Genomic DNA, 22,379 nt, shown 5'->3' with positions numbered 1-22,379 from the left:
AATCAGTTCGGACATTTGACAGTGCTCATTCAATAAATGCACAGCTAAAAAGATGCGTTTTGAGTCTAGATTTAAATGTGACTAGTGTTTTTGCACATCTGATCTCTTCTGGAAGCTGATTCCAACTGCGGGCGGCATAAAAACTAAAGGCAGACTCCCCTTGTTTTGTGTGAACCCTTGGTATTTCTAACTGACTTGATCCTAGTGATCTGAGTGGTCTGTTAGGCTTATATTCAGTGAACATATCTGCAATATATTTCGGTCCTAGGTCATTTAGTGACTTATATACGAGTAAAAGTACTTTAAAATCAATCCTAAATGTAACTGGAAGCCAGTGTAAGGACCTGAGGACTGGTGTGATATGCTCAGATTTTCTGGTTCTAGTCAGAATCCTGGCAGCAGCATTCTGGATGAGCTGCAGCTGTCTAATGGTCTTTTTGGGAAGGCCAGTGAGGAGCCCATTACAATAGTCCACCCTGCTGGTGATAAAGGCATGAACAAGTTTCTCCAAGTCTTGACTGGAAACAAAACATCTAATTCTTGCAATGTTTTTTAAATGATAGTATGCTGATTTAGTTACTGCTTTGACATGACTATTGAAACTAAGGTCTGTCTCCAGAATCACACCAAGATTCCTGACTTGATTTTTAGTTGTTTGACCCCTAGAGTCAAGGTATGCATTCACCTTGAACACTTCATTTTTGTTTTCCAAATGCAATGACTTCAGTTTTTTCCTTGTTTAACTGAAGAAAGTTCTGGCACACCCAACTATTAATTTCATCAATGCATTGGCAGAGGGAGTCAATGGGGCTGTAGTCATTTGGAGATAAGGCTAGGTAAATCTGGGTATCATCAGCATAGCTGTGATAAGCAATTTGCTTCTTTCTCATTATTTGACTTAGTGGAAGCATATACAGGCTAAACAAGAGTGGTGCAAGAATTGAGCCTTGTGGGACTCCGCATGTCATGGACGTCCACTTAGACTTATGCTCTCCTAGACTCACATAATAGCCTCTCCCTTCTAAGTATGACCTGAATCATTTAAGTACCATCCCAGAAAGCCCGACCCAGTTTTCCAGTCTCTCTAGTAGTATGTTATGATCGACAGTGTCAAACGCAGCACTGAGATCTAGCAATACCAGCACCGATATTTTGCCAGAGTCACAATTTAAGCGAATATCATTTATTATCTTAATGAGTGCTGTCTCTGTGCTGTGATGCGGTCGGAAACCAGATTGAAAATTGTCCAGGTATCCATTTGAGTTTAAGTATTTGTTCAGCTGATTAAAAACTGCCTTTTCTATAATTTTGCCTATAAAAGGAAGATTAGATATTGGTCTAAAATTGCTCAATTATACCCTTAAAACAGTGGACTACCAGTAAAACAAGTTTGGGACCAAAAGTCTGCATGAATCTGGAGCATGGCCAGGAGACAGTCATTAAGGCTAAGGTTTGCCTGACTAAGTATTGATAGATGTGTAAATATAGTCATACTAACAGCTGTCTGAATAATTTTTGGTTGATTGTAATCCATTACATACCTTTCTATCAAAGTTATCTAATATTATCAAGATGACACATGAGACTTATATTACATCTTGTAAAAAGGTGCAAAATAGGTTCCCTTTAAAACCTGATTAGTGCTAAGTGACGAGAGAGGTAGAGAAACTGAGCTCAAATGTATGATTGACAGGGAGGATCTCTTGAGGTTAGTTAGCCTATGTTTCAACACTCAGCATTAAAAACATTAAACCCACAGCCCAAGCCAAATGCTTACTCTCATCCTTAAACACAAACTTTCAACTGCACCTTAATGAACCAGCCCATATCACAGTGTAACCCTGAGTTTATTGACTTTCCATGACCGTTTAGGAAACGGGCTGCCTGCAACTCATGACAGAATGATTTTTTTAAAATAAGATGCTTTTTGCTTATTTCTCAGTTATTGCTTTTATAAAATGAATGGAAATGCTTTTAAAAAAAAATTTTACGATTATTTTTAAAGGATTAATGGACAGCTTTAAAGGAAAACAACGTAACAGTTGCTCTTTCATTGCTCAGGAGACTTAAAGGAAAACCAAGAACTATTAAATATCCAATTTGTCCCAGTGAAGATTTGTTGTCCATTGAACTCTAAACCTGAGGTCTCATCTACAAAAGCAGAAGTCTTGATTTGGTTCCCATTTAAATGTAATTTCTGTCTAGAAGAAGCAGCAGTTAGAGGTATAAATAAACAATAATAGATATTTTTCTTTCTAATGAAAATGTTTATTTTGCAAGACCTGATCCTGTCAGAGTATTTTTAGTTAGGCTGCCACTGATAACACAAGAGTTGCACTCACGGTTTCATTGTGGCATTTTCACATTTCATCTGGATATTAATTTTGCATATGAAGCTCACTTACTATGCAGATGGCAGGGGTGTGTTTATAAATGTGAGCAAGTCTCTCTTTGTTCAGTTGACTTGAACATAAAACAACTCGTGTATATACAAGCCAGAATGGAGGCAGTAATGGAAGTCCACACCTCATCACGGAAACATCTCACAGACACTAACTTTAGACTGGAAGGATGTGTTGAATTACAACAACTGCTTTAAAAGTTCAGGTGTGTGTGCTGATCTGCTGTCAGGGGCGGGTGGAAGTCTCACCCTGTAATTACTATTGGGAATGTGAGAGCCGACGTGGATCGCTGATGGCTGCGGCCACATTCTAATCATTCCTTTTTGAAAATGAACAGAAGTCAGAAAAGCTGAGGGAGAAAGTGCTCTGATTGGGAGAGCAGGATGAAGAAAAGCTCCTCACAGGAAAGAGGTCTCGATTTGAAAGGATGCCGTGTGGTTCAAGTGGCCTTGTTAGAGAGATGAAGCCAAAGTCAGACAACTGTCCTCAGCTGTCCACAAATACTGTCATTCACTAAATCAGGGGCCATGGAGGATAAGCGTGTGTTTGTGTGTGTGTGTGAAACAGAAAAAAACTCTCTTTTAAGTCGTGGATGAACCGAGTGTGCATGTGTGTCCCATAGAGACGCTTAGAAGAGAGAGCTCATGATTGTTTTTGTTTTTTGTAACTTAAAGGGATAGTCCACCCAAAAATCATTTACTTACCCATGTCGTTCCAATTCTGTATGATTGACAACTGTGGAACATCCAATAACTTATTTTGTTGAAATGTTAGGAACCAAACAACATCATCCTATTTTACATATGGCTCTTTCAATACAGCGCTTCACTATGCTGACGTAGTATACTGTAATGTCACTTAAGATCTGTCAGGAAAAAAAAGCCAGAAGGAACATGTCCTTGAGAAACGGCAGTGACCCTGCAACAGATCTCACACACTCACTGCAGCAGAGAGAAAGAGAGAGAGGAGACCGTGTCCTTGTGGGAACCAGAGAGAGGTCATTCAGTCTCGCTCATGCTGTTGAATTCTCCTTCAGAGTTACTGCTCTAAAACACCAGCAGGTGTGCAAGCAGATCGGTGGGAAAGTTACTCGTCTCTTCCGTTTCTCCAGCTCCTCCCTGGAGCCCGTCGTCTGTGTTCCTGCCTGTTTGAGCTGAGCTGGGAATACATCTTCATAACTCGGATCTCATTTTAATAAGTGTCACAAGCAGATTCTGCACAAATAATAAGCGACCATCTCATATTAGCACAAACCGTTTCCTATATGTCCCTGAGAGAAAAATACCCGCTCTGCTTTCAGCCTGGAAGTCTTTATGGTGGTGGGCTCTGATACCTGTTAGACGTTTTTTGCTCTGAATAATGTAAGTTGTGTAACACACAAGCTTACTTTATTCCTGTATCAGTGTCTTTTTACCTGGCTGTCTGTCTCTCTCTTCTCCAGGAGGATTTAGGCAGTCGTGTCGGGTTGTCAACACAGAGAAAGCAGGAGAGAAAGTAATTGCGTTGTTGCAGTGCTTGTAGAAATCCCATCAGCCCTGTGGGCAGACCTGTCACAGAGCATAAAAAGCCGGCTAAAAACTTAAGCATCCTCAGACAGGGCAGCAGCAGAGGTGGTGAGCAGGGAAACGCCTCTCGCATAGACCCACGGTGTCACAGGAAGCAGATGAAGCTGCTGCTGGTAGTCTCGGAACAGGGCCAGCTGCTGTTTCCATTAGTTAGATCTGTGCTGATAAGAACAGGGATGCTGGTAAATACCCAGGCTGAACAGACCTGATAACCTGGGTGGATGTGCTCTTGTTAGGCTCTGATCTCCAGCCACTGGATTGATTTGCATCCTGAATGTGTGTCAAATACAAGCTGCCAGTGCTGATGCAAATAGACAGGTAGATAGACAGACACATATCTGCTCCGGTTATTGCACATTCAGTGACAGAATAAACAGATTTATGTAGTATTTAAAGGAGTAGGGTTTCATTTCTTGTTAACTAGAATCACCAGATGGAATTGCAAACAGAACAAAGGTTTTCAAACAATTGCTGGAATTAGGGCTCACACTGCTGTTCAAAAGTTTGGAATAATTAAGAATTATACTTTTTTAAAAAGATAATGCAAAACAATAGTATTGTAAAACATTATTACATATATATAAATAAGAGCTGTTTTCTATTTGAATCTATAATAATATTATAAATAATATGCTGCCTTGATGTTTAAGAACCGTTTTTATTATTAACAGTGCTGCAAACAGTTTTTGCTGCCTTTTTTTTTTTTTTTAGACCTGTCGCGATAGTCGATAAATCAATTAATTGCGCAATAAAAAAAAAAAAGAGCTCTATAATATTTTCGGCCGCAATCAATTTCTTAAAGTCTGAAGTATTTACTATAATTTCAATAAATGTATGATATTACTGTTTTTACTGCATGAATATATGCTATTTATTAATGCACTTTTTATTTGGCTATTAAATTTCCTAAAGGTGCGTGTGTTTTTAGACTCTTCCTGTCTTTCTCTCTTTGGCTGCACTTGATCTCATCCTCCTGTCACCTCTTCTTGTGGGCTGTAGAAATCTTTTGTATTTAACCCGCTTGGGAATTAAAGGTTTTGATGCTACCCTCCTTCCCACTATTCCTTAATTGAGTTTAGAGGGGAAAAGGAAGGATTTGTTTTGCTCTGTCATTTGGTTTTAAACGTGAATGGAGCTGAAAAGCATCTGGATGTGTGTCAGAGCAGAAGTAAACATGTCAGGAGTTTAACTGAATAGAAAGCGGCACTAATGGTGCCAAACGTTTGTGGCATCAGTGAAAAGTGATTTGTAACAGCATTATTAGCTTGTTAGCTTAGTTATATCTTAGGAAGGTGCATCTGGAGAGACTGGAATCAGCACTGTGCCTCTTTTAAAGCTTTTTTTGGAGTTTGTTTACAGAGGAAGATGATGTTCAAACACACATGTGTCATCCTGAGGTCAGACCTTTGTCATCCACATGATCTTAACATGAAGGTATACTGAGAAAAGCCCCCAAATCAAGATGTTCAAAGGCATTGTGATAGTCAAAAGAATGGAATTAGACCGGTTCTTGTATTTTGTCTTTACTAAGTTTTAATTGTGGGTCTTTGTAAGCAGGCACAAGTATTTATGTTGGCATTCCGACATATCTTGGACAACACAATAGGACGTTTGTGTAGATTTTTTTTTTTTTGGTTGCACTTTATTTTACAGCACGCGCACGCACTTGTTCTTGCAGTGTACTTGCCTAAGAAAGTGAATAATGCTGAATATTATAAGGTAACTACATTGGTTAGGTTTAGGGGTAGGTTCAGGATTAGTTCCTAGTTATTACCCAGTTATTATAATTACTTTAACAAGTACATAGTCTATGCATGTGGAATAGGACTGTAAAATATAGTGCTACCATTTGAATCAGTATGTGTTTTTGTCATTTTTTTTTTCATTTTTTTTCACTCGTGTCACTTATAGTACATAAGCTCACAACTCAGCCAAAATACATCTGTTTGTTTTTTGTTTTTTTGGTGGCACTACAGATTTGCAGGAAATACTGATACACCGTTCTCTTTACTATATTTGTTTATCATTCTCATTCTCACCATCTGGTTAAAAAGTCTGCTCTATTTCTTGATCTATACTTGGTATTTCATAAAACATATTGTTTGTTACTGAAATGTACGTAAATTAATGATTCATTCTCCTCTGTATTTAATTAATACATTTTTATGGTAAACATGCAGATTATTTAATCACATATTTAGACAAATAACGAACATCATGATCGGAATAGATCAGTGTCAGTAATCTAGGTGTCTGCATGGTCTGAACGTGTTTTGTTTTGCTCATGTTTTTCTCTCTCTCTTTCTCACCAGATGGTAACAAGGACAAAGAAAATATTTGTGGGTGGATTATCAGCAAGCACAGTTGTTGAAGATGTGAAACAGTATTTTGAACAGTTCGGAAAGGTAAGACCAAAACATCACTCCCTACTGATATTCCAGTATGAACTTCTACAGATTTCCATGCCTAGGCAAACACAGACTCGCTCATGTCTGCTCCGGATGTGTTCGTTACAGTGCAATGCTGGAAATGAGGGCACAGTTGTGTGAAGGCGCTGTGTGGTTGATTCAGGAAACTGTTGTTGGTGTTTTCAGTGATGTTGAAACTTACAGGCTGTAGAATGAAGTATTTATATCTGGACAGTTACTGCCAAGTAGTTGACATTGATTAAAACCTGCCTGGGAGCAGGGCTAGGATGGTAGTGGGTGAGTTTTAGTCTGTGGCTATGGCTGGGGGCATAATGAAATGAGTAGGGTAATTTGAGTGCATGGCTAAGGCTCGGATGGGATGTTGGGGATGGAGTTTGGGCTGGGAGTGGGTAGGGTTTGAATTGTAGGTGTGGCTAGATTGTCCTGGTTAGACATAAGAGTGGAGTTGGACTGTATTTTTATTAGGGCTGTGTATTGCGAAGAATCTGGCAATACGATGCGTATCACGATACAGGGATTGCAATATGATATATTGCAATACACTGTAATACTGTAAGCAAGGCAATATATTGGGATATTTCTTATTTTAAAAGAAATAGTATATATTGTAAGGAAAGCTGTCATTAAGAACACGCCACCATATGCAAACCTTAGCAATAAATAAAAAAGTATTTAACCAGAACACAGTGGATCTGCGTTTGCAATAATCAGTCCCTGTAACATTCAATGTTACTGAATCACTTTTTGTGCAGTACGAGTAAAGGGGGATAAATTAAAGGGCTAGTAAGATCCTTTAGTTAACCTGTTAGCCTGCACCCTGACACCCGCATCCTCAACTCCCCGTGTTTGCACGTGTCAATTTTTACGAATAGATTAAATGAAATGGGACAAATGTAATCCTGACAAACTATATATCATTACTATATATACCTCAAATAAGCTCGCGAACACGTCTATATGAATGGAGTGCAATTTATTGACTTTACTGTATGGCGCATTTGTGTTATTACCATCTTTATAACTGGCCATCATCACATCAGCACGTATTTCCATTGTAATTCATTGTTAATGCTGCATTTCTAGCAATCTCAGGATGTTTTGTTCTCGACATAGTCTCTAAAAAATGTTTGCAGGAATCTCAAGGCACTTCAGTGTCTATAACTTGTAATATTTTTGAGCATTATCAAATCTGGTTGATAAAGCCCAAAGGGTCTTCTTTCCAAAGACACCAAAATTATTTGTATAACACTGAAGTAAGGAACTGTTACAATTTTAAGTTAGGTAGGGTACTTTCAGCTGTGAGTCCCATAATGGGGGGTGCTTGGTAGGTCTTAAATGTTTAATACGTATAAAATGTATTTTATAAAAAGAGCATATATATTTTTGGACTAGGGGTGTAACGGTACGTGTATTCGTACTGGACCGTTTTGGTACAGGGCTTTCAGTACGGTGCACGTTTGCACCGAATGCAATATTTTGTTTGTGTTTCCACACGAACATATTAAGTGGCGTTACACCCCTATTTTGGATCCTGCTTTAAAGGTTCACAGTTTAAGTTTACAAGTGTGACATACAATGTCATAACATTTTTGATCTGAACAAAAGAATTACATTTGCTTAATATCAATGAAAAATAAAGGATTCTTACAGGATTCTTAAAGAAAACAAAACAATTGTAAAACAATAAAATAAATACAGATGTTGAAACTTTCCACTTGGATATCTCAAGTTTTACCGTTTGTATTTATGTATGTTTGTATTATCGCCGAAACCGCGATGTGAGCACCGCACCAACTGCACTAAACGGCCCCAAAATGAGAGAAAGCTGCAGCCACGGGGTGACCCTTCCGCCTGTTGTACCCCGCGTGAGCCTCTTCACATGGCAAGTGGCGAAACTGAGGTAGCGCCAGCACCAGCGCCACAGTCCCACAGTGGACATTACCACAAAAGCCCAAATGACGGCACACTTTAGCTTTCTACAACGAAACATGAACTGGGATAATTCTTTCATCCTCCATAACTAGCAGCAAACTATATTGACGCTAACATGAGTGGTGTGCTCTAATACTAGTATTTCCAGTCACTCAGGATTTGTTCAGAGATGAAGACTGCCGTCTAGTGGTTGGGAAATACACCCAAAATGAAACAACTGCCATGAATCTTGTATGATTTTTATTTATTTATTTTTTTAAATCTCGATTACATTTTTGAGAATCGATACAGTATCGCCAAACAAAATATCTCGATACTCACGTGTCTCTATTTTCTTACACCCCTAATTTTTATATGGGTATTGTTGCCTTAGTTATGGAAAATTCAACTCTGAATGAAAGACTGTGGGTTGTTAATATTACCTGTCTGCTTATATGAAAAAAAAAAAATCTGAGTGTAAATTCACCACAACGGCCAGAGTCATCATGGTTGAGCAGGACTTTATTGACTTGATTATTTGAGACAAGCTTTTTTAGCTTCTTGTGGAAGATTTTAAGAGCACAAACAAATCGGTGATTGAACATGTCATCTGAAATCAGAGCCCTTCTCTTTCTGTTCGCCCAGCTCTCTCTTTCCATTTTCCACAGGCTGGGAAAAGGCTCTCTTTCTCAGGTGGATTTCTATGTTTATTAAATAAACTGGCCCTCCGCTGTACACTGCCATTATCTCTGTGTATCTGTGCAGCACTGAGACTCCCACAGACGGGAACCCGGCACTTAGGGTTGAGAGAGAGCGAGAGAGAGAGAGAGAGAGAGAGAGACAGCGATCAAGCAATTCACATGTCTCAATTGGACATGTTTAGAATTTCTTAGTGGACCTAAATGTCATTACTCGTGTGTGTGTGTGTGTGTGTGTGTAAGTTCAGTTGCCTCTGCATGGATGTGGTTTATGTGCTTCAGTGATCGGGGTGAGTTAGTGTATTTTTTTAATTTTGTGTGAGTGTGTTTTAGGTAGTTGTGACAGTTGGTTAAGAGCTGAAAGGAGGAAACAGGTGGTGATTTCAGTTTTCTTATCTCTTTCAGGGAAAACACTGCGTAATAAAGGTTTCAGTGTTGCATTGGCTAAACAAATCACACCATGAAGAGCAACAGTGCATGTTTTTGACTTCTGCTCTTTACAGCCGGTTTCTCATTTACATCAAACTAAAGAAATATTTTGCTAAAAAATTTATATTTTTCTGAATATTAAATTACCCTCATACAATCCAAGATGTAGATGGAAGATATGTTAATTGAATCAGATTTGGAGAAATTTTACATTACATCCCCCACCATCAGATCTTCTGCAGTGAATGGGTGCTGTCATAATAGTCCAAACATCTGATAAAAACATCACAATAATCAACAAGTAATCCACATGACTTCAGTCCAACTAACATCTTGTGAATTTTAAGCTGCTTGTTTGTAAAAGCAAATCCATCTCTTGTATGTTATGTGCACACAAGCAGATCAGTTTTTGGCTGCATTGAATTAATGGCCACAGGTGACGCTAATAACAAGCGTCTCTGAATCCTCTAAATAGCCTCTTTAAATTTAGTGTCTGTTCTGATTAATTAGTCTGCACTTTTTGGTTTTAATACTGATTATCCATTGTGATGGAAGGATAGAAGCAGAGCAGACACTGAGCACAAACACTGATGTGCTTCAAGCAAGTGTGTGCTCAGACAGGGAAGAGAACATACATGAGTGTGTACAAGAGAGTTCACTCAAGTGCAGCTCTGAACATCACACAGAGACAGAGCTGGCCATTGCTCAGGACATCCTTAAAAATATTTTCGTTTGCAGTAGCAGTAAATCTTTTTTTAAAAAAAGGGTAGGTAGGTCTATATTTTTTTTTTAAGTTTCAGTGTAAACAAATTAGCATATCGTGACGTCACTGACTGGGTCTTCAACCCGTGCCTTCGGGCGCATCATTGCAAACCTCATTTTGATGCAGGCTATATAGACCACAAACAAATTGAAATCTTTGTCGGAAACATGTTAATTGCATGAATTTCAGGTGAGAAGAAAATAAATGAGCTACTGTTTTACTTGCATCCACCGCTAGGTGTCAATACAACCTACAAATGAGAGACCATTTACTTTGCTTTCTTGGGTTGTCACTTTTGTGAAAAAAATCCTGTTTGATTTGAGTGACAAGTGTTCATCGAATTGATTGTAAAATCGATTTAGCATGTCTAGATGCATTTTATACAGCAAATATAGGTAAATCCACGGACAACAGGCAGGAGGAATGTAAAGATTCAATATATTGGTAAAGACCAATATTTCTGATGATTTATTGGCATTAGGTTACATGCACAATGACAACAGGAGTGACAACATTCTCGAAAAACAATAAGCAGAGTGGACTGCCATAACAATGCAAAACATTTACTGCAGGCTTCAACATGGCTGTGTTTACGATTAGAAATGTCAACTACAACAAAAGATCGCATAGGCGATTCTAGCCCGAATCTGTATCTGTATGCATGAGACTGTCTGAATACCAGCAGAATCACATTTCTGTTGCAAAAAGAGAAACACTGTGCAGAAATGTTATTTACTGTTATGTGTGTGTGACCGAAGCTGCTGCTGCTGTGTGACGCGTGTTCCAAAAAACAAAAAAAAACCTGGACGCACTCAGAGAGAAGGCCGTTAAATTTTTTACTATTTTTGTTTTCGAAACTTGTGTTGGTTGTTCCAATCGATTCGTGCAATAGATTTTCGAACATAAAGTGACAGTCGACACTGTCACGGTTTTAGACTAGATGGGAGAAGGGATGGGAACAGATCTGGGCGCAGTTTTTCCAGAACTTCGTGCAGAGTTAAAGCGGTGTCGAGCTGTTTTAATGCATTTTTTTGATGTATTATGGTGCCCGAACCCCTATGACTTTGAACAGTGACAGCGAAAATTTTGTTTACTGCAGCCGCAGCCATCATTACCAAGCGCGAACCGTTGACTCTCACAGTGAATGAGGAGACGAAGCGAAAGCACAGGCCATAGTGGGACATCAGTGTAAACATAGATGACATCACAGGGTTTAAAAAAAAAAGAAAAAAAAGAATGTTGCCTTTTATTTGTATGTAGTCCTAGGCAATTTATATATAAGTAATTTTACAATACGTACTAAAATATCATTAATACAATTTTATTGCTTTTATTGGTTTGAAGCGTAAAAAAAAATTGGTTGGTCTTAGTTCAAATGTACAACCGGGAAGTCGGTCGGACTAAAAGCAAAAAAACTAAAAATAAAATCAATTGATCAGTCCTAAATTGACAGGGTCGGTCGGGTTACGGCAAACAAGAATATTTTTAAGGATGGCCTCAGAATGAGTCCCTCCACAAACAAGAGAAAGAGAGACTGCTGCCACCTCAGGGTGCTTGTGTTCTTCCGTTCAGAGGAAACAGAATTGTTTTCAGAGGATACAACGATTTTGGGGTCAGAGACAGGAAATGTGTTTCTAATATCATGGCAGATGTTTAGTGTGCATTGAGATTTTTTTTAAATAGCAGGCCGGTAATAATTAAAAAAAAAAGGCAGATGACTATTTCCGTTTGTGTGGCGTCTGAGTTAATGTCATGAATGTGCAATAACTTCAGCCAAATGGATTTACTGATCATAAGCAGATGTTCACTGCCCCAGCTACCACAAAACAACTTGCAGACTCTGTTTAAAAACACCAAAATACAGGATCTAGATGCAGGAACATTTCACTTACCAGAATTGTTTACCTTCTGTATAAGGCCTAAAAAAATATGTTCTCATTCTTTTGGAGATTTTGTTTTTGTATTTGTCATATTTGTCTTATACTGAAATCAGGTGTCTGATTTAGTTACTGGTGCACATTTTCATAACTTTATTGTGGCATATCTGCTTTCAGTGTATGATAGTCATAACAATTTAGTTGTACAGTTCACATACGTAGGCATAATAAAATCATCTTCACATAAGGCATTTATTTTCATTTGTTGATGAGTATGAGAGTGAATGAGTGTGCTCATAGTTTTGCTTGACATTCTTGTGAATTCCTTGTTGAGTTGGGCTCCAGATTGAACCTTGCCTTTTATTCTGTGGCACTAAAAAAAAGATTATTTGGCACCTAATTTTGTTTCTCATAGGACCCAATGGTTCCTTAAGTTATTTATTTATTTATTTTTCTGGAGCCCTGTGTTGTGTTTCGATATGATATAGAATATGAAAAATTCCTCTGTAGTAACTACTTATTTAATATAGCCATGCCTTTAGCTACCATTTAGAAGTTTGTTGAAATTAATTTTTATATTTATACATGCATGGTCAAACGTGACCGAGAAGGAAGGAAGGAAGGACAGGATGTGACTTAGCTAAGTAAGGTGTCCCATGAATTTGTGATCTGCATTCAACCCATCCAAGTGCACACACACACACACACACACACAGCAGTGAATACTGTGAACACACACCCCGGGAGCAGTTCAGTGTCTTGCTCAAGGGTCTCACCTCAGTTGTGGTATTGAAGGTGGAAGAGAACTGTACATTTACTCCCTCCACCAACAATCCCTGCTGGTACTGAGATTCAAACCTGCAACCTTTGGGTTATGATTCTGGCTCTCTAACCACTAGGCCATAACTGCCAAATGTCTTTGTTTCCACAAAAAATTAATATTAAATATTAAAATAGAAAACAGTTACTTAAAATTGTAATACAATTTCATACAGTTTTTATGTTTTTGAATGCAGTCTTGGTCTAATGCAGTAGTGGTTAAAATGGCACACACTAGCTTTCTAAGAGTAGCACATTTCCTTTAAGTACATGGAAACGTCTTAAGAGAGTCATTGAGAGTCAATTTGGACCTTCAACCCATGGGCCACCATTGAAGTCCATTATATGGAGAAAAATGTTTTCCTCAAAACTTAAATTTTTGCGACTGAAGAAAGAAAGACATGAACATCTTGGAGAGGTGAAATGGCATGCGACACAAAACGAAACTGAAACTAAAAATTTTATTTATTGCACTTCTACTGCTAGCTCACCTGAATTGTTTTATAAATACGCCACCAAGCATGAAAGACACATGAGAGAGACATGCAAAATAATTTGACCATTCACAGTCATTAATAGGCAATCACTGCTGTAATTTTAACATTATTATGAGGACATAAAAGATCACAATCTCTACGATGCGCTTGAAAAGTAGATGGGTGACAGCAAGATCGATTACTATATAGAATCATCAGATCGCTGACCCCTACATCTGCATTATCAAAGTTATGACTTAACTTGCAAAGTTTAGCATTTTTATGTCTTTAGAATATGAACTCTGGCAGCCTGAACCGCTCTGACAGAACTGAAATCTAATTGGGTTCATCGTGAGTCTCTCAGACTGAGTATGTGCCGAGTGTGCAGAATTATTTTCTCTACCTTTTACGGTTTGATCACTCAGAGCCTCTCCTGAAACTACTTCTGTCCACAGACTGTCCTCTTTAAAGACAAAGAATTATGTCCTTGGTTTTCCTCTTCCTCAGTCCTGTGTGTGTGTGTGTGTGTGTGTGTGTTAGGAGAGAGGGTGTTTAACCAGAGTGGATGAATTAACATCTTGCTCCAGATTAGGAGGATTTTTGTCTAAAGCCTCTTATTTCCCACACTTGAACAAACATACTCGTGTGTATATTGGCGTTTGTATGTGTAAGTAAATATTCTGAGTAAATAAAGCTCTTTCTTGTAATATCAGACAATTCAGGCTTTGAAGGACCTCACACACAGCTCAGAAACTGCATCTGGCCTTAAGTAACCTCTTTTTTTATATATTTTATTCATTCATGCTTCCTTTGTCACTTGCTATTTGAATCTCTCTGATGAATGGATAAATTAAAAGATTAGTTCATGCATAAATTAAAGTCCTGCCACTCTTTGGTTACTTAACCTTTTAATTGTCACCCCGTCCCGTATACGGGACGCCTACGTTTACTATACTATATTACAATCAAATCTAATCTAATCTTGACAGACTATATATCGTTGGAAAGGTCTAAGACTCCCAAATATATATTTTACCAATATTTTTTGTTAAAAATTATGTAGGAAAAGTAATAGATGAATTTATGACAAGAGTGCACCCTCAGAAATCTACATTACAAAAGGAGCTTTGACCTTTGTTTAAAAAAAAGACTTCCTCGTTGCCTTTTTCTCTATCACATTTTAGAAATCATCAGAAGTTATATATCACTTGAAAACATAAAATCTCAAAATTCATCCTTCAAAACCCATTTTAAAATCAGACATTGCATTACCATGTAAATGGTACATCAAAATCATGTTACAAAATGTTTTCAGTCATGAATTATAAAAAATTAGGTTTGTATCATGCACATTCAAGTCTATTTTCAAGTCTGTTTTTGAAAAAAGTCTAATGCTCACCAAGGCTGCGTTTATTTGTAAAAATACAGTAAAAACAGCAATATTGTAAAATAATAAACAATTTTTTATGTATTAATAATGTATAGCCAGTGATGGCAAAGCTGAATTTTCAGCAGCCATGTAGCCTTCAGTGTCACACGATCCTTTAGAAATCATTCTAATAACCTGATTTACTGCTAAAGAAACACTTCTTATTATTATCAATGCTAAAAACAGTTGTGGAGCATAATAGTTTATGAAACGAACAGAATTGATAAATACTGACCTTAAACATTTAGATTGTATTTTCTTTCACTTCAATTTTTATTATCAAATTAATAATGGAGAATTTGCAGATGCAACACATGCTCTTATGGGATATTCTGCCTAGGGAGACATTTCAGATCGCTTCAATATATCTGTGTCCCTCTGACTCTTTGAAAGGTTTTAATTACAGTGAATTTTGCAGGTGAGGTTTCATTTCTGTGTCTGTGGTGACCTCTGACCCTCTAATGCAGCTAAGGTAAAGGCAATCTGAGGAAATAATTCTTAACTCTCTCCTCATAACCTGAACATGAAGGTTTATCTGTTTTTATTTTCTGTTTTGTAAGATGTGATATCACACATGCTTTATGTATTAATAATGCACTTTTTCTCCATATCACCGTCCTGTTCTGTTGTAAATAGATGTTCTGACTCTCTCAGCTCTGATTTTCACAGCACTGATTACTGACCTTTCATGTCCATTTCCTTGCACAAATAAAATATTAAAATGTTAAATTTTATATTTGTTAAAATATAAATATATCAGGCTCGGTTAGAAATTTCCAAAAGTGTCATAACTTCCTCAGTCTCTGTCTAGTGATTTCTTTGGTTATCATCATTATAAATGATAAGGTAAATGATATAAATGATATATATATAATTAAGTCAGACAAATGAAATGAGGCTGACAAAAAGAGAGAGATTTGACTTTGTTTGTGGATTTAATAAACAAACTTGTTCTCTCCCTTTTACTTCCTTTGTTCATTGGCTCCTGCTTGACCCATGTGGCTTTTGTGTACAGCAGTGCGTAGCAGTAGAATTGTGGGTAATTATTTTTTGGTTTGGAGCAGAGTAGGTGGCTTGTATATGTCTTGACCATCAAGAAGTTTTTGTATGCAGGGCTCCAGACTGCGACTAAAACCGCAAACAATCACCAGAATAACCATTCGGCGGCCATAAGCTCATCAGTCAGCTGGAAAAAATCATTATAAATACGAGCATTTTGCTAAATTTATGCTCTATATTGCATTTTCATAGTTTTACTTAACTTGTTGTCTACATGATAAGAAAGAAAGCAAGTAGCTGAAGGTAAAATTCAAAACCTCCAATATAAATGTTAGTAATGAATGAATGTTAGTAATGAAAAAAAAAACAGACTGGATGTGTGCAAGATGAAGCCTGGTACACACAAAGAAATTATTCTCTTGTAGTTTTTACAGTTTGTGAATCGAAGAATATAAAATTGGTTGTAATTTGTTAAAAATTTGAGAATAATGCTGTCTGAAATGTTCCTTATTGCTTTCTTTGAACAGACAGAGAGGACAAGTTTCAACACGTCTTTAATTAGCGCTTCTTTACAAGGCTTTTATGCTGTAACAGCTGTTCACGCAATCTGGGGCTTTAGTTCACTGATAAAAGATGAACTACAGGCTCCTCCGACATGCTTAAAATCATTTTTTCTATTATTATTAGTCATTTTTCCCCCTTTATTTTGTTCTGCTCTCTCCTTCAGAAGGGTTAATGTAAAACACAACTGGATCATTTCAGTAATTTTCAGCTTTCAGTTATGTGCTTCAAATCCTCAGTCACACAGTTTATCACGCTGACAGGTGTGTGTGTGTGTGTGTGTGTGTCTATTAAGAAGGTGGGAAGCTTCTAGATTGTGTTTGACCAGAAGGCAATGGGGGCAAAAGAGAAGAAACAAGTATATGGTTTCTGACTATTCTTGCTGGCTAAGTGCTCGTGTGACCTTTAAAGAACAGCTTCCACACTTAGTGTGTTTTTCTAATATAGCCGTACTTTGGGGATGCATTTTTTTTTTAAGAAGAAAAAAAAGTTTGCTAAATCTGACAAACTTCAGTTTGGATCCATCCCTGAAAACATTACAATTGTATTTGTTTATTTATTGTTAATTAATTTATTCACACATTCTGCAGTCATCTGATGTGTAATTTATACCTTTTTGCCTTTCTTTTTCTTTTATTTTAGTCTTTATTACTGTACATTAGTGTGTGTGTATGCGCAGATAATGATATCTTGCTGTCTTGAGCTGTGGAGTGCATTGTTTCGCTCCGTTCTCTCAATACTGATCTTTAGTAAATGTGTCTGGAGTCAATCATACACACACTTCAGTGACAGGTCCACTGATCGCTGCCAGCAGTACCCAGAGCCAGTGACTGATGAAAAATGCTGATCTACATTCACTAACAATGAGCGTAGACGAGCAGCTAACGGAGCTAGAAAGAACAACTACGTCTTTAAATGATGAAGAAGTGGGGACACAGTTGTAATACTCTGTGATTCAATAGAATCATTTCTGTGATGGAAGGGTCAGATGTTTAAAGAAGAATGGTAATTGAAAACGTCCTTGCTCTGTTGAAATAACCAATTTGGTTAGCAGCTCAAATCTTTAACCACTCCGCTAAAGCAGCCATTGGGTTAACCTTTTAGAAAGTCACTGACCTTTTCTAATGGATCACTGGTGCAAGTCTCTTATTTCTAAAATTCTACCTGAATATTTTTTTTTTATGTGAGGTTGGAGCCGTATGTGTGTGGTGATTACAGTGAATGAATGTTTAGGCGGGGAGAGGTAAATCATCATTAGCACTAACAGACTGCTTCATTAACCAGCCTGACCTTAGTCTTAATCTCCACGCACACACACAAACACACACAGACAAACATATACATGCTGGGAGCACCCATTATCCTCGGTCCACACTTGCACGTTGTGTGTGTTGAGAGCGAAATAAGAGCGGAGAGTTTGATGCACTCCAGTATGGCTCATGGTTTGAGCTCCCAGATGACCGTGTTTGTGTGTGTGTGTGAGCACTGACCAGTGTAATTGAAAGTCTTCCAGAGTGAAACTGAGTTTATTCACAGCTGTTTGACTTGCTCTAATTGACCACTGTACACACACACACACACACACACACACACACACATACACATACACCATGAAAATGGGAATAAATGACATAATTGCATGGGTCTTGATTCAGATTGGTCACTTTGAGGGGGCTGCAAGATGACATGAAACAGTTTATGTGTGGAGTTTACAGCAGAGGTATCAGAAGTCTCTTAGCCTACATGGAAGGCCTTTGAATATTTTCTTCGACAGTGGAGGCTTACCTTAGGGTTTGGGTTTACTTTGAGAGCGTCTCTCTGCCCACAGGAAACACTGACCCACAGTCTTGTCTTTCAGTCATGTTTGTTACACGAACTGCAAATATAACCGTACTCATCTGAGAATAGTGCCAAGTCGAAGTCAGGTGATTTTTAATTGACATAATTTAGGTCTAGCTGCTGTTGTGTCAGCTTTGTGAGATGAGTCATGTGCAACCTGCATTTATCTGTCTCCCACATCAGAAACAATAATTTAGTGGGATTCATGATCTCGGAGACTAAACTGTGTTATTTTTTGAGACAATGGACTGAAGTGGCCACGTTGATTTATGCTGGAAGATTTGACCCTTGACACTCACACTAAGGACACCGCTAACACATTTGCTGGGAAAGAGACCGACAGAAAGACAGACAGAGAGAGTGAAGATACATCATCAGTCTAGTTGGCATGAGTGCTGCTGCAGTCATGTCAGAGGGACAGGAAGTAAAGAACAGTGTCCAGAATCTGTCAGCTGTGACCTTAGTAGACAATTTAGTGTTGTTAATGAACAAACAAATAAAACAAATTCAAATTTTAATTTAAATATTTAAAATAAAAATTGTAATTTTTTTTTTTAGTTCTAATTACGTTAGAATTTAAAGTCCCCGTGAAATCAACATTTTTAGTATTTTAGTATTAATATCTTAGGCTTATATATAAGCTAGTGCGTTCAAAACAATGACAAAATTTGTATTTAGAAGATATAAGCATTCAAAACTTGCCATCTCTTCTGGCAAAATCAATCAGCTGTTTTGATGACATCACCCTGCACTTCAGCTTCAGCAAACTTTCTGTCCAATCAAATGCTCTCTAGAATCTGAAATGCCCTACCCCCTACACTATAAATACACTCTGAAACTGAGGCTGAAATAGGTCACTTGTTCACAGAATTAGTATTTTCTATATGCTGAATGGCCCGTAGTACACAATATGGGAAATAAGAAATGATCCAGACAATGTAAATATGCTTTCCATTGGGTTGAAAGAAGTCTGGTTTTGCGTTGTCACGCACACAGTCTCCTCCGGTCCAGAGACACAATAGCACAGAGCAGATCATTTGCACAAGTCGTGCAGAATGTACGAGCATAAGAGAGAACACTGGTGCCCTGCACCAACATAAATGACACAGTTTTAAACTACACATCCTTGTTTCTTAGCATCTTTATAATCACTGTTTTGCTTTAGTAACAGTTTCATATTGAATCCAAATGGCTAATCTATCTAGGCTCTCATAAGCGGTCAAATGCAGCATTACTGAGCTCAATGGCTCTGGCCCAAGCTGTGATATAAATGAAACACTATTGGTCATTTAAAAAGGGGGCGGGGCTGCTAGGTATGTCCTGCCATGTTTCAGTTGAAATGATGCCACCACATAGCAAAATGTTCCGTGATTCAAGCCACTTCAGTGGACCCTTAATTTGAAGACAAAATTTCTGTAGTTAATATGTATATTCTTATTTCCAGTTAGAATGCTTTTACATGTTTTAAACTGTGTGTGTGTGTGATATACATACATACATACATACATGTACATACATACATACATACATACATGTACATACACACACACACACACACACACACACACACACTTGAATGTAGTATAAATTTAAATGTTTTTAAATGTGTGTGTGTGTCTGTGTGAGAGAGAGCCCTCTGGACAATTCTGACATTTAAAACCATGAACAAATTAATTTAAAGAAAGTATTAAATCCATGTGTAAATGATCTCAACGTTATTCCTTCCAGACACCAGGAGACACTTCCCCTCATTCCCAGAGACCTTTACCGATACACAAAATTCTGTAGATTCCAAAATGCTGTATTTGAGTCCTCTTATACATTGATAGTGTGGTTGGGCATTTGAGGTTTGTATGGGGAGTGTTTGTGTAATTAAACATTTATATTGAGCTATTTTTAACCAGTTTTTGAATTCTTGGTATTAACACAAATACACCCACACTCATTAGTATGTACTCAATAGTTCAAGCTTGGATAGTTCTGGTAAGCAGCATACTGTAGCTCAGATATCTGAGAGCATTCCAGCCACATTGAGCTTTACGACCAACGAAATAAAGCCCTGAATTGGGCTGTTTTTCACAGACATGACACCATTGTCTCAAGGAACAGATGGTTTTGACAGAGAGGATGCCATGAGTGACAATAAAGCAAAGAGAGTTTTGGAGTTTTCCATCTTGTGGTGAAGAGTCATTCTCTCTTTCACCGAGTACAAACAGTGAAGCTGCTGGAACAAAACCTTACAAATGAGAAAAGCAGATTAATTAAAGAATAGATAGAGAGAGAGAAAAGAATTGACTGAGTGTTTTGGCGGAGTGCCTGGGAAAGCTGCTCAAAGTTCCTTGTTATTAAGAAGGCAAGGGCAACTGGGAGCAGAATCTTTCATTCTTTAAGTGGCTAATTAAAATTCGGCACTGGCTCTTTTGTGTTTTCAGAGTCCTTTTTGTCCATGGCTGAATTTGGGCTTCGGCCTGTACAGGAGGACATATCGAATGTGCTCCTCTTCTCTTTTGGTCCTCAGTAAAATGCTGGAAGTCTGTTCTCAAAGGACTATTGAGTTATTTAAAAAATCTAATGAGCTATTTACTACACATAATATTTTTTAGTTTTCATGCTTGATTTTTCTAATGGAATCTACCTGAATAAGGCCCGCTCTCTCTCTCTCATGCGAGCTATCTCTCCATCTCTCTCGCGTGCGCTCTCTCTCCATCTCTCTCGCGTGCGCTCTCTCTCTATCTCTCTCGCGTGCGCTCTCTCTCTATCTCTCTCGCGTGCTCGCTCTCTATCTCTCTCGCGTGCTCGCTCTCTATCTCTCTGCGATGTGACTATCGTGGATTCATGAATCGCGATATCGATGCTTAAACGACACATCGTGCAGCCCTACTCTGCACAGTGGTAACGATTGCACTGTGCAATGGAAACTTCAATGTTACATAAACTCTTAGAAATGTCATATGTAACTGAACATTAAACATTAAAAGATGCTTCCCCCCACTCAAAAACAAAGTACCATTTAATTTCAAAATCTACTCTCCATATCCAGCCATATGCAAAGCATGCTGGGAACTAACAATCACCTCTAAAAATAAAACTGCAAAATTGTGCTAATTCTCTTAAAATAAATAGGCAGCCTTCTTTCCTTAATTATTTTAATTCAATCAGTTCCCCAATTCAAGCACCAAAACTGCTTAACATTTCTTGGTTTTATTAGTAAAAAGTCCTCATTTTCTATACAACACCGAATCACAATTTCTTTAATGAAATTCACACATTATTTTTAATTATCGCCTTAATTTTTTTAATGAAAATTACAAGACCCGTGATAAATTTTTTACAGTGTATGATTTTGAGATGCATCTTTTCACACTAAAATTACGAAGGAGTGGCTTCACAAAAACTCTGTGAATGTTCTTGAATGGCCCAGGCAGAGCCCTGACTTAAACCCAATTGAGCATCTCTAAAGAGACCTGAAAATGGCTGTCCACCAATGTTTACCATCCAACCTGACAGAACTGGAGAAGATCCCCAAATCCAGGTGTGAAAAACTTGTTGCATTTTTCCCAAAAAGGCTCATGGCTGTATTAGAGCAAAAGGGTACTTCTACTAAATACGGAGCAAAGGGTCTGAATACTTAGGACCATGTGATATTTCAGTTTTTCTTTTTTAATAAATGTGCAAAAATTTTAACAATTCTGTTTTTTTGTCAGTATGGGGTGCTGTGTGTACATTGAGGAAAAAACTTAAATGAACTTAAATGATTTTAGCAAATAGCTGCAATATAACAGAGTGAAAAATTGCAAGGGTTCTGAATACATACATACATACATACATTTTTGAATCAACTTTTATTTTTTCCATTATCATTTAACTTTTGTTAAATTATATTATTTGTTTTATTGTCATTTTCATTATCGTTTTATCAATGCCATCATCATTGAAATTTTATTTATATATATATATTTTATTGCATGTACTGATGCTGTAAACTGAGTTTTATGCACTGTTGAAACCTTGTGGACCTGATTAACATTAATACCTCTCTCTGCTTCTAAAATCATAATAACAATAATACTGAAAAACCTTTGTATCAGATAAATATAGTCTTATTACCAAACCGTTTTGGCTAAGTGTCAATCAGAAGAGTCACATGCTGTTGCAGAGGCATCCAGAGAGAGATTGTTCTGT

The 22,379-nt window shown here is 37.6% G+C and overlaps 1 protein-coding gene across 2 annotated transcripts in view; it reads left to right on the top strand.

Annotated features, from left to right (window-relative positions):
* The window catches only part of LOC128020972 (RNA-binding protein Musashi homolog 2), a 154,282-nt gene that overhangs the window by 47,127 nt on the left and 84,776 nt on the right, over nt 1-22,379 (top strand). For both annotated transcript variants that reach the window (XM_052607816.1, XM_052607818.1), the window contains exon 6: nt 6,280-6,372. In XM_052607816.1, coding sequence (XP_052463776.1) covers nt 6,280-6,372 — 93 coding nt within the window. The remainder of the gene's footprint in view (nt 1-6,279; nt 6,373-22,379) is intronic.

Source organism: Carassius gibelio, chromosome A10, assembly GCF_023724105.1.
Source record: "Carassius gibelio isolate Cgi1373 ecotype wild population from Czech Republic chromosome A10, carGib1.2-hapl.c, whole genome shotgun sequence".
NCBI classification, from domain to species: Eukaryota; Metazoa; Chordata; class Actinopteri; order Cypriniformes; family Cyprinidae; genus Carassius; species Carassius gibelio.
The sequence above is the reverse complement of the archived record's forward strand: the minus strand, read 5'-3'. Positions and strand labels throughout refer to the sequence as shown.